Below are 17,679 nucleotides of genomic sequence, written 5' to 3'. Positions count from 1 at the left end.
ATGGCATTGATGCTAGTTTAGATCAGGCTCTCTATGATCTCATGTATATGTCCTCGCATGGCTTTTCCGATTGAGGGACGATTCCTGGTCAGTACCTAGGTAGTAGGTAGGTAGGTATTCGAAGGTATTCTTAGTATAAGCAATACAGATTAGAAAACCGTATGTATATTATGACAAAACAGGTAAGGTACAGGTCAACCGCACTAGGCCAGATCGGGGTCCCGTAAACAAGGTGCCTTGTGGCCTGAAACATCCGGCGTCCTCTCGTCTCTGCGCATCGCGTGTGGAACTTCCCTCTACTCCACCGCGATCAGTCCATTCCATGCGACTGAGCGACTCGGGCATCTCCAATTCATGATCTTCTGATCCCTTCGCCCCGAGCGTAAGAGCGCGACCCAACCTACTTAGGCAATAAAGATCTAGCGAAGGACTTCCCCCCCAATCACCATGGCCGATACCACCTCGCACGACACAATCGGCGCGTCCACGCTGGCCACCCCCCTTTTCATGCCCTCATCTCCCCCTGGCCCGAATCACGACCTGCTAGGCTCCCCCGAGCGATCCCAAACCCCCGCGTCCGAACATCCCGCCGACGAATCGCGGTTGCGGAACCGCCCTTCGCCGGGGTCGTCCAGAGCGTCGTCCCCCGACCGCGCGCTGAGAGAGCTGGAAGCCCGTCTGGCGGAATACACGATGGATTTCAGCCAGTTTCCCAGTGGCCAACAGGATTTCGATGAGGATCTCCCAGATGAACCCCAATTGCCGCATGAAGAAGATCGATTGTCGGACGTCGCCGGGCCGGAGGACTTTACGGCAAACCTAGAGAGATATCTCATGGGCGAAGACGACACGGATATCTTTGATCATAAAGAAATGGATAAGATCCAGTTATCAGAGCCGCATAATGACAGGGAAGGACATGAGGAAGTACAGTTTGCACCAGAGGAAGGAGTGAAACAACAGACCCAGCCTCCGACCCAGCCACAGGACCAAACGCACGCGCAGGAAGAACAGCAGCAGCAGAGCTCCCAACTCCATCAACCCGCGATCGAAGATGAACCGGAACTGGGCGAATATAGCGAATTCGGCCCCCCTGTCGATATGTCCACCCCGTCCCATTTACTCCGCAGACCCAGTGGTTTGGCTAAAGATGTGACGCATCTCGCGAATATTGAAGAAGATCCGGATGACGACTTAGAGCCGGCGGCGACTCCGTCGGTTCGGAAGCAACGGACCCCGTCGATTAAAGGGGGAAAGGATACAGAAGGGGATTTACGTCGACAGATTGGCGATCTACAACGGGCGCTTCGAGACCGGGATGAGCAATTGGAGAGAAACCATCGGCGGGTCCTGGAAGCCGCTTCGGCCGGAGAACAGATCAAACATTTGCAGGCGGAACTTCAACGGAAGACGACCCTGCTAGACGAGCTGCATGCTAAGCGTGGCGACGAGACGCTTCTACGTGAACAGATTCAGCTGCTACAGAAGCAAAATGAGGAGAGAGAATCATTTCTACAAAGGTCGTCGATCAGCTCGACGGAGCTCAGCGCTCTCCAGAAACAAATCGGGGACATGCACAAGGAAATGCAAAATCGCTATTCTTTTACGGATTTGGAGAGTGAGAGGCTGGAAACGATTACGCACCTGCGCCAGCAGTTAACCATGACTCAGGAGCAAGTGAAAAAACGGGACTCTGCCCTGGACGAAACCTTGGAGAAACTGCAAGAACTCACGACCGTAAAGGAGCAACAACTGCGCGAGAACAATACCATGGTTGATGGACTCCGAGCGCAAATCGACGACCATGTACTGGAGATCGAGAGGCTTGAGACCGACCTGGAGCGCGCGAACCACGCGTACCACACTCTAGAGGACCGAATCTCTTCGTTGGAGACCAGGAACCGCCCATTGGAAGAGAAGAACAGTACCCTTGAAGCTGACCTGGAGCGCGCACAGTCGCAGATGACGGCCCAAGAGAATGCTCTCAAGGCCATGGCCGCGGACCTCCCCGTTGAGTCGGGTGGAAACACCTACACCGAGATATTGGAGCTGATCAAAGATCTGGGCCAGCCCACCACGACACGCCCTGCCGATGTCCTCATGAAGGAGAAAGGTCCGGTCGATCCAGAACTGGAACTGCTCCGTGAGGAAATCACCAAACTCCACGCCGAATTAAAGGATGCCTCATCCGTCCGGAAGGCCATGGAAATCCAAGCAACACGGTCCCAGGAACAAACCACCGAAGCGCATACTCTGATCAACTCCATCGAGAGCGAAAACACCCGTCTGAGCCGACGTGCCGAAGACCTGAAATCCAACCTCGACAAGGCCAATCGCGAACTAGCCCAAGTCAAGGATGCACACTCCGAGACACTCGTCACCATCCAGCATCTCCAGGAGGAAAAGAAAAAGCAACAACCCAGCCCGCCTCCATCACCTCCATTCCAACGGCAAAAAGAATCTGCCCTCGAGGAGACTCACCAGGCGCAGCTGAAAAGTCTCCAAACGGCCCATGCCACCGCCATCTCCACCCTCCGCACATCCCACGCCGACTCCACCCGCAAATTGCGAGACCTTCTCTCTGCCGCCGAGAAGCGAGAATCCAATCTCCAGGCTGATCTCCAGTCCTTGCGCACCTCTCGCTCCAACCAAGGCAAAGACCTGCAATCTCTACGCGCCGAGATCGAACGCCTCGAGTCCGTTATCGCCGTCAAAGACGAAACAGCTGCGGCGGTGGATCAACGCATTGCGCGGTCTGTCGAGAAGCGCGAAAAGGAATGGGAGCGTCGCGTGGATCTCCTACTCAAGGAACGAGAGCGAATGAGCCGAGCTCTTATGTGGTCTTGGGGCGAGAAGGAAGTCAAAGAGCCCAAGGAGCCGCCACTTGATGAACAGGGTCGACGCAAGCAGGGCTACAAGTATAAACATGCGCAGAAGAGTGGCAGTGCGAAGAAAGCATGAAGCGTTTTCTGCTCCATTCTCGAGTTTTTGGTTTGACTTGGTATCGGTTGTTTCCGGTGTTTATTTTTTATTGTTTTCGGGATGGCTTATGTCTTTAATTATTCTTTCTTCGGGGTTTCTACTCTTTGTTTGTACTGGTGCATAGGGCAGGATCGTGAGTGGGATTAATTCGTCTGGCGTCTTTGGGGTGTCCAAGGACAGCATATAACGGCAGCATATAGCATTACTATGCTCAAAAGACTCATTCTTCCGTTCAACATAATTCACATACATCTCATCTGGTTATTTAGATTCAGCCATAGCTATCACATCCTGCAGGGGATCATTATTTGAACATAGAATAAATGTGCTCGCTCCAAAAAGCGTCAAGAAATATTAATCCAAGATCACACTTGAAATAGTAGTTTAGCCTCTTCCCTTCTCTTTCCTTCGCTCCACCGATTCTCATCATCTATCCGTAAAAGATACGTCTGACCGGCAGACTTTTTTTATTATTAGTAGTACCTGTGCATACTAGTGCGGGAGGTGCCTCGATAAGTGTTGTCATCTGAGAATATATCCCCTCGAGGCTCATCCATAGATGTTCCCGTTTCTCGGATGCAATCTAAATGGCCAGAGGACGAAAACCCACCACACGTACTGCTGCGAGATCGCCGCGTGCTTGGGTAGATGATTTCGGCGTCGTTTCGACGGGACTGGGACCACATGCGTCGTGGTTCAGGCCGACTCCGCTTGGACCATCGAGTGTGTGGAAGGTGCTGACTTCTGGAATAACGAGGGACCTGAACAGGCTCGAACTGACAATGGCTTTGACGCCTGTCGCTGTGTCGCATGCTTTGGCGGTTAACGATCCTGTCTGGTTCCACCACGGAGGCTCTATGGCTGGGAGCTCTGTTCAGAGGATGGAGCGTAAGGGGGCTGATAGGGACCGAGGTGAACTTGGGATGGTGCTGATAGACAGTTTGAATGGGACCGGTCTGCGTGGTGTTGGATCTGTGCACGTTAGATGGTGCAGGTATTACAGCTTCGGGGGCCTCTGCAGAGTTCGTTGTCATGGACCGTGGAAGCGACGGCCTCGGAGGGTCCGCATTGTTGGCGTCAGGGGAAGAAATCGATCGTTGCCGCTCGGTAGAAGATTCTGGGTGCGATTGAAGTTCGTCTTTCGGATCATTGGTATTCTCGGGTTCTATTTGCTTCTCGAGATCTCGCGGGACATTGGGATCGGCCAGGGCTCTTATTTGAGGGTCTGCTGATAGCGGAAGTGATAGCGGAAATGTTTTCGGGAGAATCTTGCGGAGCGAGGATAAAGACGATTTCTGTCTCTTGTGAATAGAGTTGGATGAGCTTCCAGCGCCATCGGGTAGCTCGAACAGGGGAGGAGGTTGCCAAAAAGGACCATGCATAACCGTCGATGTTGCACCAGTCGGTGTTCGGCAGATAGAGCTCATGTCGTTGATTGTACTCCCTCCTGGCGATCTCCTACTCAGAGTGCCGTTAGGCGAGATTGTTGATCCCGAGAGGACGTCGCTGTTCTCACTCCCGGGGTCTACATCGAGTGAGAGGTGCGGTCTTGGATGAATTGGCGTGGGATGCTGAATAATTGAAGACCAATTGGACTTCTTCATTGGATCGCTTGGAGACAATTGGTACTCCCTAGTTCCATAGGCAGCATCGGGACGGCGGCAGATGTAGTAAATATCACTTTTCAAGGTACTGTCGCTTTGCATTGTTGAGCTCGAGATGAAGCTGCCATCTCGGATTGCTCGTGGATCTTTGTATACACCCAGCAAGGACACATCATATGGGCGATCACTTAGCTCCCTGGAGCAAAAATAAAGGCACACTGTGATACTGGTCAAAGTTAATGAAGATCGGGATAAGCGTACAAAAGGGAGAGGGCTCACAAGGCGATGACAGAAACTATAACAGCAGCTCGGTGAAGTGCGCAGCTAACGCCCTCTTTCCAGAAGTTGTCTCGGGAAGATTCTTGAAGACATGAGACCTGTTGCGAGACGACTACTAGACCGGCGACGCTAGCAGCTAGCCAGACAATAATTGTTAATCGCAGTAGATAGATACAACCCTTATGGAGAACGGCCTTTTGGCTCCCGAACCCGGCAACCTTGTTATATTGCCAAGCGAGGATGCTATGTAGAACCACGAGGGGAACCGTGAGAAATGACTAAGAACCAGGATCAGGATCAGCGTGCACCTTGTCAGTGAGCAGGGGTGAACCTACCGCCACAAGAGCGAGTATAAGACTTGGAGTCATCTTCGAATCAACATGTCGGTAAGCGTAGAGATATAGCGCCAATGCCCACTCGATAAGTGATTCCAAAAGCAGGACATAGAGGGAGATAAAAATAACAACTTTGGTCCATGATCCGCTTTTTTTATGCAACCCCGATCGACTAGCCATGCTTTGATTCCAGAGAAAATGCCTGAAGCAGCTAAAATGCAGTTTCCATCAATAAGAATGGTGAAGCATTCGCGAGAGTATAAAGTAGATAGCCGGCGGGAACTACAAGACGGATGGCCAAAAATGAAAGATATATGTGATGTTCCGAATTGACAAAGAGCTGAGATTCCAATTGGCATAGAATTATTTTTTCTGGGAGTTCAAGAAACACACAGGTATTATTATAAAAGGAGATCGGTTGAGTACGATTGACAGGCCCATACTAAATGGGCTAGGTGATTGAGCGCCTTGGGCGCGTCAACGCGGAAGCAGAGGGGCCGGAATGCATAAGCATGAGGCATGGTGCAAAAGCAGCAAGCTTCAAGAGACATGGCCTGTATGGGATTGAGAGCACCATTTCTCAGGAATGCAGGTTGAAACCCGGAAGAAACACACATACTTGAGAGCATCAAGGGGTTGAAAATTGGAAAAAAAAAATCCCTGGTTACCCATTAAGGTTTGTAAGTTGGATCTGTATAACCTCATGGAAGAGAAGGGCGCTCATAATTGAATTATCCCATCAATACACGCGCGCCTTCATAGGGATTGGGGGAAACTCTCCCTTGATTGAAGGCGAACACGCGTGGGAGCAAAGGGAGATCCGAGCTTCCTAGTAGAAATGATGGGGTGCGAATGTTGCAGGGATCAAGGGGGGGCATCTTAACGTTAATCGAGGTTCCCCCAGGAGAAGACAGGGGATGGAAGAATGAACAGCGAAGGATGAGGGATGAAGGATGAAGGATGAACAGGTGAAGATGGAGAAAGAGGGAAGAAAAGGAAACTCCACGTGATACTCGCCCATTTGGACGCATCGCCAACTTTTCTCTCTCTTCCCTCTCTACACCTGCCAGGATCCAACTATGCATGTGTTTTTCTTTAATTTGGCTTGACTCATCGCCATCTTGCTGGCATGAAGGAAATCGAACGCGTCGCGCCAACGGTTCAGATTCCGGTCCCCAACGCCGGTATAGTTACTATAACCCCTATGGATGAAGATAATTATTGACTTCTTCTGATGGTCCACGTCGCCACAGGTCGTTCCTAAGTCATGATATTGTCGGTTTATCTACACTTCATGGGCTTGTGTTACAGTCCCATTTGGTATACGGCAGCAATACATTAGACTTCCACATCAGTGTTCAGTGGAAGCATTTTCGCGGCCATGCATCTATTTATAGTCAATATTCTTTCCTAGATTTTCTCGCCTAAATGTCTAAACAAAGGCGATTTATGTTCGACAAGGCTTCGCGTCTTTCCGGCTCATCTCGATAAATTTGTCCACTCTCAGCAAAAGCACATCCGCCTGGAAGCGTTTGTTGATGTCATTGATGTCACTGCCAGCAGCTTCAAGAGCAAAGAACTCTTGAAACATTGACACTCAAGAGTTTGATGAAATCAATTCCCTGGGTCAGCTCTTTGTGGAACGAGGTATAGATTGGGGTCTTGTTAATATCGCACTCGAACGATCTTTCAGGATCCGGGTTCATTGCGATCGCGACCGAACCGATCAGATCAGATCACGCCAATTGAAATGATGACCTGAGAATATATATCTGGGATAGGCCTGTGGGCCTTATCGGTAAGAATGGGGAGTTTATCGCTGCCATCGCAGCTAAGAGGTGCCAAAGATGGTATTTGGTGGAGACTTGGAGTCAGAGTCAGAGTCCGAGGCAGGGAAACATGCAGCAAATGAATGAACGGTGAGAATTGCCTGCCGAAACGGATCGGCAATGATTAGGGACGAAGCTCTGCGGGGAAGTCCGTTATTATTGTTGTATAGGCTTATCGACGCCGCGATCCACCCCCACGTCTCGGCCGCGTTCCAATGAGAAGACTCACAATGGCCGCTAATTGAACGAACTTATCTATCGCTTTCGCCTTCTTTATCAAGATTGGAGAACAATGCCCCCACGTTCCCTTGCTCGTCCCTTGCGGAATGAAACCCTCGCGATGTAACTATCGCAGTGAGGGGATGAGGGGAAAAGGTCCCCATATCCTTTCCCCTCTCTACTCAATTCGCTTCTCTCCTATTCTCTCTTCCTCCCTCTGTGCCTCTCTCCATATCAGCATCGTGTCATTAGCTGTTAATCGGCAGATCATGTCCATCTCCAACGAACCCCAACCTCCATACCCTCTTCATGACTCGGTGAAAGACCTTTTGGACCCGGAGTATGTGAAGTTTTACAACCAGCATGTCATCAATTTACAACAGGTTCATCTTCAGCCGGTTGAGGCCTCGAGAACTGGCGGCGTCCTGATTCCCGGGGGTGGCCCGCTGCTCGACGTCGGAAAGACGGAAGATATCACCATCCAGCGACGAGAAACAGAAGGCCCAGAGATCCTACTGCGGGCGTTCATTCCCAAGGGAGAAAAGCCTGCGTCGGGATGGCCGGTAATGCTCTATTTCCACGGAGGTGGTTGGGTTCTTGGGAACATCAATACGGAGAACCCCGTATGTACCAATCTGTGCGTGCGGGGAAACTGCGTTGTCGTGACGGTTGACTATCGGTAGGCGAGCTATGCGCTGGATATACTTTAATTACCCATAGGTCACAGTGACTGATTCTCTTAGGCTTGCCCCCGAAAATCGTTGGCCAGCTGCCGTACACGACTGCTGGGAAGCTTTGCTCTGGCTCTTGGCCGATGGTCCCTCGAGACTTCCCATCGACATCTCCAAGATGGCCACTGGAGGTTCTTCTGCTGGTGGGAACCTCGCCTCGATCATCACGCACAAGGCGCTCACGTTATCCCCTCCCGTACACTTCCTTGCGCAGTTACTCTCGGTCCCAGTCGCAGATAACACAGCTACGGTGGAGAACAATGAGTCCTACCGGCGATATGAACGCACGCCAGCCCTTCCGGCTCCTAAAATGTTGTGGTATCGCAACCATTACCTTCCTGACGAGGCGGATTGGGCCAACCCCGAGGCGAGTCCGCTGTTTTATCGGGGAGACTGGTCACAACTTCCGAGGGCATTAGTAATGGTGGGCGAGCTGGACGTTCTCCGAACGGAAGGGGAGCAATATGCGGATAAGTTGAAAAAGGCTGGCGTGCAGGTGGATCTGCAAGTGATGAAGGGAATGCCGCATCCATTCCTGGCGATGGATGGGGTGCTCCAGGAGGGAAAGAGGTCGATCACATTGATGTGTGATTTGCTGAAGGAGGTCTTTTAGTCTTGATTGATATTATTGATTAACCTCAGATCAACTTATTCAAAGTTAAAATAGAAATATATCTATTTAGATATTCGCTCTTCAACTGTCCCTTCGTTCCATCGGCCGTTTACAAGGCGAGTGACTGGCCACCGCTTTCGTACTTCAAAAGTCGATGTATAAGCATACTGCCCTTCATAGACTTTCCAACAAACATGATAGGTAAGGATTTATGGAGATAGTCACAGATAGTCAGAGATAGCAACTCGATGGGATCTCCATCGGAGACCAAGTGGAATAGCAATGAGTGGCAAGAAATAAAGAAGTCATGGTCCTAGTTTTATCTAGATTTACCTGTCGCTCTTGTGCTTGAAGATATGAATGTAATGATTAGTGGTCATGATTTACAACAGACTTCTACTACATGGCTTTTCGTTACGGAAATGATCAGATCACCTTAGTTCTGTTGCTATGTTAAACGCAATGCCCAGTCCGCTCAATTCACGGCCTCAAGAATTATCCATGAAATATTAATGGGTACTGAGCGTTAGTAGTGGACTGAATCTGGACCAAATATATGGCAGGCTGACCCAGCTAGCTGTCGTCGCTTGCTGTTCTCAGACACCACGTACAATGTGGTACTATGACTTGATACCTATCGCACTGCAAATCTCAATAACCCCCGGCGCATCGAACCTGTTCAATACTCTGAGCTTCAATTCGGGTTCGGCAACGAAGCCAAGCCTTTCGGATCTGTGGCAGTACGTAGATCGTATGATGGACACACCCGCGGGAGGTCCTCGCAATTTCCAACGGCTTCGTCCCGTAGCACAAAGAGATTCCATAGTGGTCAAGACCCTATAACAGGAATGATAGTGACACACTGCTTTCAATTTTTGTGAGAGGCGGGAAGTTGCATGTAGCGGATATCGTCGATTTGTTTGCTTCGGGGCGGCATTTGGAAGCCTTAGGAGGTACAGCGCTCGCCATGATATCCATTCTATTAGATTCTTGTTTTCCTTTATCCTTCCTCACCCCATTCCCATCTAAAATCCGGGCGTACGGCGAGTTTTCTGGATCACAAAAAAATGACACAAAGCACCCACTTCGTGCGCAAAGTGCCGAAATGAAAAGCTACCACGGCGAAGCGAGGGTCCTCGGATACATAGCGGAACTTTTTTTTCTATTCAATCTGACAGGGTTATATGGTAGGCACCCACCATGCTAGGCATCATTCTCATTTCCACGCAGAGGTGACTAGAGGCAGATAGTGCTAGGCTGGCGACTGCCATAAGCGTGGCGTCCGACATGGCCTAATAGCCTTATCTCGTTGGACCGTGGTTCATCTCCCTGAACAGTGGGGTTCGAGGCGCTAAGAGAATTCCTGAGAAAATGTTGCCCCGGTGGTTCTCTTCTCTTTGCTCCGGAGAGGGTCAGTGCTCAGTTGATGCGGCTAGCGGAGATTGCGGTCCTCCAAAATTGCGCGAAATGAGCGTCGATGTAACCTCGTGCAATCCATGTAGAAAGACTGACTCACTGAGATCGGTTAGCGGTAGAAACTGTCCAGGATGCTCCAGTCTAGTGTGTAAACTAGAGAGTGTAGAGAAGATGGATTCCTTTCCGTTTGGATCGGCGAAGATCCGGGACGATCAGGTGACTCGCCCGTTGACCGTGCGGCTGCCCCTTTAAGACTAGTGGATGTTTTGATCATCGCTAATTGGTGTTCCTGACGAGATGCGATGCCACTAGCGCCAGGAGTGGATCCAGCCTTCCCTTAGTGGGTCTAGTGCATCTCTATCTCTCTCTTTTCCTTTCTTTCTTTCTTTCTTTCTACTCCGTACCACCGTCAACCATGTGGTGGCCACGTCCATCCGTCATGGCATCTTTTTCGTCCTTCTGCTTTTATTTTTCTTCTTTTCTTTCCGTTGATCCATGATGGTGCCTGTTGTCCAAGACCTCGGCTCATTTGTCTTCCAACGGTCTTCTTCTGGAGTAACTACGTAGTCGCTAAAACCTGGAACTCATTGCTATCCTGATGGAGGAGCCGATTACCGGACCCTCCTCCGACACCCCGTCGGACTGGCTCCAGGAGCAGTTAGCTTGTGGTATCCCTCTTACCTTTCTCATGCAAGTCTGGTCACTAAAGTCTAGCGTAGATATTCTAGTCCCTATCTCGTGCGGCTCTACACCAGGATAGGACCCCTCTTTACGAATGGATATCGTTCGGCCATGGTATTCTCCATGATGGTAATTTCGCCGAACCAATCGGTCCCTGGAATCGTTCTTGTCCTCAGGCACGCTAACCGCAAGCGTCTCGACGGTCTCTATGGTTTGCAATTATGGAGAGATTGTTATCCTGTTTGAACCCTGTAGGCTTTGAGCCCCCCATTATCATTTCCTAATTGTGCGCGGGCAGACTCGGTTGTACCAGTTCTGTGGTGGTGAGACGCTAGATGCCTGGAATGCATGCTAATTTCCCCCGGGCTGTCCGTATATTTAACTCCGTCCGGTTTTCTCGCCATAATCTTTGTCTCTCTTTCTTTCTGTCTCTCCGGCTGTCCAACCTGTTCTCCTGTTTGTAGGACCGGTCCAAGCAGGCGTTTTTTGTCTGCGTCCTTTCGTTGACTTGTTTGCACACACGCTCTTTTTAGCTAGACATACCTATTGGATTGGCCTCTGGCCACTTGTCATTCCCTTTCCCAATCACACTCTTTTTTGCCTTTTACGGTCTTGGTCTTCAGAAAGAGAAAAGAAGAATCATGATTTCCCAAAGGGCTCTCGCCGTGGTTGCGGCAATCTCATGCCTCGCCTCGCCAGCGTTTGCTTTTGATGCCCAGTCAAAGTCTAACGTTGCTGTCTATTACGTATGGTCCCCTTACTGGTGTCAAAAATTGAACTCTCCACCAAGTGTCTAGGTGTAAGTGTTAACCTTCTTTCCAGGGTCAAGGGTACGAACAGCCTCGCCTGAGAGAAATCTGTCAAGATGCCTCGGTAGACATCATTAACCTGGGATTCATCAATGTATTCCCCGGTCAGGGTGCCGGCGGATGGCCTGGCAGTAATTTTGCCAATCAGTGTGATGGCAAGACTTATGAGATTGGTGGAGTCAAAACGCACCTGCTTTCTGGCTGCCATCAATTGGTAGAGGACATTCCTCTTTGCCAGGCAGCGGGAAAGAAAGTTCTGCTGTCGCTAGGAGGCGCAAGTCCAGATACCCAACGGATCCTGTCTGAAACGGATGCGCTTCTATTTACCGACTTTCTTTGGGGAGCCTTTGGACCTATTGATGATGCGTGGGTGGCCATGGATGGTCCTCGTCCTTTCGGTGATGTTGTTGTTGATGGATTTGACTTTGATATCGAGCACAACGGTGGTTTTGGTAAGTTCTTTGCTTCGAGGCCGCCGTGTATACAAACAAGGCCAGGACGTGTTCTGATTTGCCATAGGCTACGCCACCATGATCGATCGGTTCCGGGAACACTTCGATCTTATCCCTGACCGTACCTTTTACATCTCTGGCGCACCCCAGTGCTCAATCCCCGACCAACAATTAGGCCTCGCAATTGCCGCGTCTGTCTTTGACTTTGTCTGGGTCCAGTTCTATAACACGGCAGGATGCTCTGCCCGGGACTTTTTCAACGTTGCCGGAAACGGCAAAGGCGGCTTCAGCTATGATGCATGGGTCAACGTCATCAAGAACGGGCGCAATCGCGCGGCGAAGTTGTATATTGGACTTCCGGCCAGCGAGAGTGCTGCCAAACCGGGATACTATCTCACTCCTGAAGAGGTCGACGTTCTGGTTGCACGGTACATGGGTCGTTATCCGGATACCTTCGGTGGCATCATGCTTTGGGAGGCCACTGCATCGGAGCGAAACCAGATCGACGGAGCTGCCTATGCCGAGCATATGAAGAACATCCTAGTCCAACGCGATCCTGCGCATCCCACTCCAACTGCGGTCCCTTCCAGCACCATCCCCGTCACATCCAGCAGACCTATCTCCTCGGGGACAACGTCTACTTCAATCATTGTGTCACCAACTACCTCCTCTGTTGCCACCACATCGCCGTCGCATACCAGCCGCTCGAGCTCCTATCCCAGTCCGTCGGCCACCACGAAAGTGACCAGCACGCTTACTCCCTCGAGGTCCCCGGTCACTTCCGGAAGACCCAGCCCATCGACCTCGCCGGTTACGTCTCGGACAAGGTCCACCCCCGTGATACGCACGTCGACAGTCTCGACCATCACCAGCCATTCTAGCAGCTCGGTGCCGTCTAGAACGCCCACGTCGCACCACCCAAGCCCGTCAACCAGTGTGATCGCTTCTAGTACTCGAGTCTCTTCCAGCTCGCATATTAGTTCGGGACGGCCCAGTTCGTCGACTTGGGCCTCCACAGTGTCTTCTACCATCTCGCGCACCTCCCAGGCCACTACATTGAGCCCGTCAGGGAAACTTCCTAGCAGCAACGGCCAATCAAATACTATTCCATCGCAGGGAGCCACCGCTTCGTCCTCAAATGAGACCGGCAAGCCAACGGGATCGTCCACCGGCACGGCATCTCATCATGGAAGCGGCACCATCACAATGCCCCCTGGCGTCACGGATGGGCCTCAGACAACGGCTCCGGCTAACCCCAACGGCTCCAGTTCTGGGGGCGTCACCATCACGACCGTGATTGTCACTTCGTACACCAGCATCTGCCCGACAGGATTCACCACGATTACCACGACTTACACGACAACGTACTGTCCTGGAACGATCCCGGCCACGGCCACGGTTACCAATCCTCCTCCGGGGTCAGCACAGACGACGGCTCCCAGCCCGCCAGAGGGATGGACCACGACGGTGACTGTTTGCACGCAATGCGCGGCAACCCCTACCACGGTGACTCTCACCGTGCCAGTCACTGCCACCGTGACCAACCGTCCCTCTGCCCCCGAATCGCAGACCAACGCTGCTGCTGCTCCTCCACCGGCGGGATGGACCACAACGGTGACGGTGTGCACTCGATGCGGACCATCGCCTACCACGTTGACTCTCACCGTGCCCGTCAGTGCGGCGACCGAGACCGTACCTGGATCTGGCCCGTCGGTCGGCACTGGTCCAGAAGGGGGCGCCGGCACCCCTTCCAACCTGGATACCACCAACACCCATTATCTACCTCCTGCGCCCACCCGGTCCCCTATCTTTGGGACTGGGAACGCTCATCCTCGCCCTTCGACTTCGACCTTGTTTGTGCAGCCGTCGCCCAGTGAATCGCGGGTGCCGGTCGCTCCGAGTACAACGTCAGAGTATCCGGCGCCCATGTTCACCGGCGCAGCACCGCGCCAGGCTAGACTCAGCCACGCGGCCGGCGCCTTGTTAGTTGTGGCTCTGCCCGTGCTCATGATGATGTGAAATCCTTACGGGGACATGTTTTTGAATTTCATTTCGCTACACCTTGTTCTTTTCAATTTGGCTTTTTTTTTTTTACTTTCTTTCTTTCTTTTAATTTAATGTAGCACTTCATACCTTCTTGACGGACCTTCCTGGGCGAGAGGAGATCTGCCTGATCTATCTTCGTGGTTATAATCTATATAGATATATTTCTTGGTCATAATCTATATGGTTTGTTACTTCAAGTCACGAGTTAAGCTTCGGGCCAAGGCGGCACGTGCCGACCGAGCCAAGCCAAGTAAACAAACAGTCTACACTCAACATATACTTACGGAGTAAGTTGTGTCCTCTGTCGGGGAGTCCCTGCCGTGTAGCCTGTAGGCAGGATGGCGGATTCAGGAGTCCAGATGACCTGTGGCAGTGTCCTCTCCATAATCAACATTTAATATGGAGGGTCCGGTCTAGTCGCAGCTGGCGTCTGAAACCGCCCCGCTAGCCAGCAGTCTAATCCCAACTGTCTTCAATCGATGATTTCGGAACGTACTAAAGGACCCAATGAGGTAATGCCAGATCTCGACTGCCCCAAAAGGAGGGGCTAGTCAGCTTTTTGGGATGGCAGAACGGGGTCTTTGTTTGATGGGTTTTGCAGAGCCCCCTCGCGCCACTTTTTTCCCTTCCGACATTCTTCCATTACCTATAAAATATAACGGCCTTCCCCTTTCTAGCTCTCCCTTTTTCATCATCGTCATCCTCTTTTTCCTCTTTCCCTTCTTTCTTTGATCTTCAACCAACATACCCACAACCAAACAAATCCACCCCCACCATGGATCTCGTCGGCAAACTCGTCGGAAAGGTGCTCGAATCCAAGAGCGGTGAAAGCAGCGGTGGCAGCGGCGGCGGCGGATACGGAGGATATCCCGAGCAGCAGCAGCAGCAGCAGCAACAATACGGCGGATACTCTGCGCCTCCTCCCTCCGGCCCTCCGCCCGGTGCCTCGCAAGACCTGCCGTACCCGTGGATCGCCCGCTGGGACGACCAGAGCGGCCGCTACTTCTACGTCAACGAGCAGACCGGCGAGCGAACCTGGCACCGCCCCGGCGGCGCTCCCCCGCCACAGCAATACGGGGGCGGCCAGCCGTCGTATGGCGAATATGGTCAACAACCGTCGTATGGCCAACCGTCATACGGCCAGCCGGCCTATGGTCAACCCCAACCATCGTATGGCGGCCAGCCCGGGTACGGGTATGAGGGATCTCGTGGCGGAGAGTACTATTCCCAACAGCAGCAGCAGCAGCAGCCCGAGAAGAAGAGTAACCACGGGTTGATGTATGGCGCGGCCGGCGCGGCAGTCGGAGTTGCGGGTGGTGCGCTTTTGATGCACGAGGGCGAGAAGATTCGTATGTGATGTCCCTCTTTTCTTTATCTTGCGTGCCGAGTCATTGTTTGTTATTATCCAGGCAGTTTCAGCTGACCATTTCCCCTCCCCGGGGGCGACAGATGAGAACTGGGATGAGAACAAAGAGAAGTTTGAACAAGGAGTGGAGGATTTCCCGGAGGATGCGGCCCATTGGACCGGTGAAAAAGTAAGCAAGCAAATACCCTCCCTAAGTGATGATCGCTGCGTGAGGGAGCGTGAGTACAGTATCAGTCCGTTCTAACCCGTCTCGTTATCTAGGTCGGTGAAGTCGAGCAGATCCCCGATCGGATCGAAGATGGCTGGGACCGCGCCGAGGACCGCGTCGAGGATGGTTGGGATAATGCGGTGGACAATGTGGAGGACTTCCCTGAGAATGCGGCGCACTGGACGGGGGAGAAGGTCGGCGAGGTTGAGTCGTTTGGCGACGACCTTGGAGATGCTTACGACGCCGGAGAGGCCGAGGGTAGAGACGACGATTGGTAAATGCGCCTGGGGATCTGATCTGGGTAGAATCTTTGGGCATGGAATTATCAATTGAATAAAGACGGATTTATGCGCTCCTGACTAAGCCCTTCCCCGCACGTGTCCCGGACCTCGGCTGGCGGGGCCATGGGAAGATACGTAGATGTATATCTTGACTGACCCTCTCTCCTGCGTGGGGAATTCAGGTCTGCGCCTTGTATTCAAAAGCACCAGCATCACAATGTCTGCCTCATCATCACCGTCACCTCCGCTCGCCGGAGTACGTGTCGTAGAATTGGCAGGTCTTGCTCCGGGTTTGTCCTCATCTAAATCTGGACTCTCGCTGCCATACATGCAAGCTAATGACCATCCAGGCCCATTTGCAGGTCTTCTGCTGGCCGACTACGGAGCATCGGTGCTGCGCATCGATCGGCCCAATGCCGTGAGTGCTGACCAGTTAACCCGACACAAAACATCGGTCACGCTGGACCTACGCGACCCGGCTTCACACCGCGCTCTGCTGTCCATTCTGGCCACGGCCGACGTTCTCATCGACCCCTACCGCCCGGGAGTCTTGGAACGTCTGGGCCTCTCGCCCTCCGAGGTTCTCCTCAAGCACAATCCCCGTCTAATTGTGGCCCGGATGACGGGGTTCCGGCGCGACGGTAAGTATAAGGACATGGCTGGTCACGACATCAACTATATTGCCGTGTCCGGCGTCCTCTCCATGCTGGGTCGTTCGGGCGAGGCCCCGTACGCTCCGGGGAACATCCTGGGCGATTTCGCCGGTGGAGGCGCCATGTGCTTTTTGGGGATATTGCTGGCTTTGTTGGCACGCTCGGACACGGGACGCGGCCAGGTTGTCGAGGCGAACATGGTAGACGGGTCGGCATATCTGGCTGCGATGCCGCGATTGAACCGCCACACGCCACTATGGAACCAACCTCGCGGCCAGAACATGCTGGACGGAGGGAGTCCGTTCTACGACACCTACGAGACCAAAGATCCGGGCAAGTATTTTGCCGTGGGGGCGTTGGAACCTCAGTTCTACGCGGCGCTTCTGAAGGGCCTCGGGTTCGGCCCCAAAGAGCTGCCGTCGCGTGACGACCGCACCAATTGGCCAGTCCTGCGAGCGGCCTTTGGCCAACGGTTTCGAGAGAAGACCCGCGCAGAGTGGGAGGCCATATTCGACGGCACCGATGCTTGCGCGACGCCGGTATTGGAACAGAGCGAGCTCGAAGAGAGCGGGTACGAGCAACGGTCGGCCGTCCATCTGACTGAGACCCCGGCCTTGCCTATTGCCGCGGACGACGGGGCCTGGTCCGGAGGTGGACTCGCCCCGGGAACCGGCGGACAAGAGACCCTCCAGGCCTGGTTGGGATGGGAGAAAGGAAGACACTATGGGGTTCGCGCGGATGGGGCGCTGGTGCAGGTTGCAGCAGACAGTAAGGCGAAGCTGTGAGGCTGCCTGAGGCCAGTAGCATAGGGCTGCGGTGGTAGGGAGGGGGATCTGCTGGAAAGTTTGGAGAGTAGATGTGTAAATGTAAATATCTTGTTTGTGCCACCATATAAGCCCCGTGCATAATTTGGTCGACATAATCTTGAAATCGAGTCCAGGAGATCCATGGAAAGCGCAATGCACACGGGTGCACGGGATAGCAGGACTTGCTCGATCTTGTTTCGCATGCAGACTGGGCTGCACCGACCGGTGCTTGATGTGAAACATGGTCGTCGTCAGATCCTGTCCGACTCAACTTCTCGGTGCCGAGATAAGCACCGAGTCTTCTCCAGGACGAACCCCTTCCCTCCAGGCGAGTGGTCACACAGGTGGAACGCAGCGATCTCCATCGAC

General features: G+C 52.7%; 6 protein-coding genes across 6 annotated transcripts; 5 read left to right on the top strand and 1 right to left on the bottom strand.

Moving 5' to 3' along the window:
• Positions 1-447: 447 nt before the first annotated feature.
• On the top strand, positions 448-2,961 carry KD926_006566 (putative spindle pole body associated protein SnaD; the record flags this gene model as incomplete). The annotated part of the gene is made up of 1 exon (XM_053099562.1): positions 448-2,961. One exon carries the CDS (start codon positions 448-450, stop codon positions 2,959-2,961), a length of 2,514 nt encoding a protein of 837 aa, XP_052956649.1.
• A 494-nt stretch (positions 2,962-3,455) lies between these two features.
• KD926_006565 (uncharacterized protein) lies at positions 3,456-5,233 on the bottom strand (the record flags this gene model as incomplete). The annotated part of the gene is made up of 3 exons (XM_053099561.1): positions 3,456-4,782; positions 4,866-5,143; positions 5,201-5,233. 3 exons carry the CDS (start codon positions 5,231-5,233, stop codon positions 3,456-3,458), a joined length of 1,638 nt encoding a protein of 545 aa, XP_052956648.1.
• A 2,284-nt stretch (positions 5,234-7,517) lies between these two features.
• Positions 7,518-8,592, top strand: KD926_006564 (alpha/beta hydrolase; the record flags this gene model as incomplete). Its single annotated transcript, XM_053099560.1, has 2 exons — positions 7,518-7,927; positions 7,992-8,592. 2 exons carry the CDS (start codon positions 7,518-7,520, stop codon positions 8,590-8,592), a joined length of 1,011 nt encoding a protein of 336 aa, XP_052956647.1.
• A 2,738-nt stretch (positions 8,593-11,330) lies between these two features.
• chiA1 (class III chitinase ChiA1) lies at positions 11,331-13,969 on the top strand (the record flags this gene model as incomplete). Its single annotated transcript, XM_053099559.1, has 3 exons — positions 11,331-11,435; positions 11,512-11,950; positions 12,018-13,969. The coding sequence occupies 3 exons, from the start codon at positions 11,331-11,333 to the stop codon at positions 13,967-13,969; spliced, it is 2,496 nt and encodes an 831-aa protein (XP_052956646.1).
• An 802-nt stretch (positions 13,970-14,771) lies between these two features.
• On the top strand, positions 14,772-15,848 carry KD926_006562 (uncharacterized protein; the record flags this gene model as incomplete). Its single annotated transcript, XM_053099558.1, has 3 exons — positions 14,772-15,345; positions 15,410-15,531; positions 15,624-15,848. The coding sequence occupies 3 exons, from the start codon at positions 14,772-14,774 to the stop codon at positions 15,846-15,848; spliced, it is 921 nt and encodes a 306-aa protein (XP_052956645.1).
• Positions 15,849-16,068: 220 nt separating this feature from the next.
• Positions 16,069-17,289, top strand: KD926_006561 (CaiB/BaiF CoA transferase family protein; the record flags this gene model as incomplete). The annotated part of the gene is made up of 2 exons (XM_053099557.1): positions 16,069-16,141; positions 16,202-17,289. The coding sequence occupies 2 exons, from the start codon at positions 16,069-16,071 to the stop codon at positions 17,287-17,289; spliced, it is 1,161 nt and encodes a 386-aa protein (XP_052956644.1).
• Between the last annotated feature and the right edge of the window lie 390 nt (positions 17,290-17,679).

The sequence above is a fragment of the Aspergillus affinis genome (genome assembly GCF_023601865.1).
Source record: "Aspergillus affinis strain CMG 70 chromosome Unknown NODE_35_length_286873_cov_86_307686, whole genome shotgun sequence".
NCBI lineage: Eukaryota > Fungi > Ascomycota > Eurotiomycetes > Eurotiales > Aspergillaceae > Aspergillus > Aspergillus affinis.
Note: the sequence above shows the minus strand (reverse complement) of the source record. Positions and strands in the feature narration are given on the sequence as shown.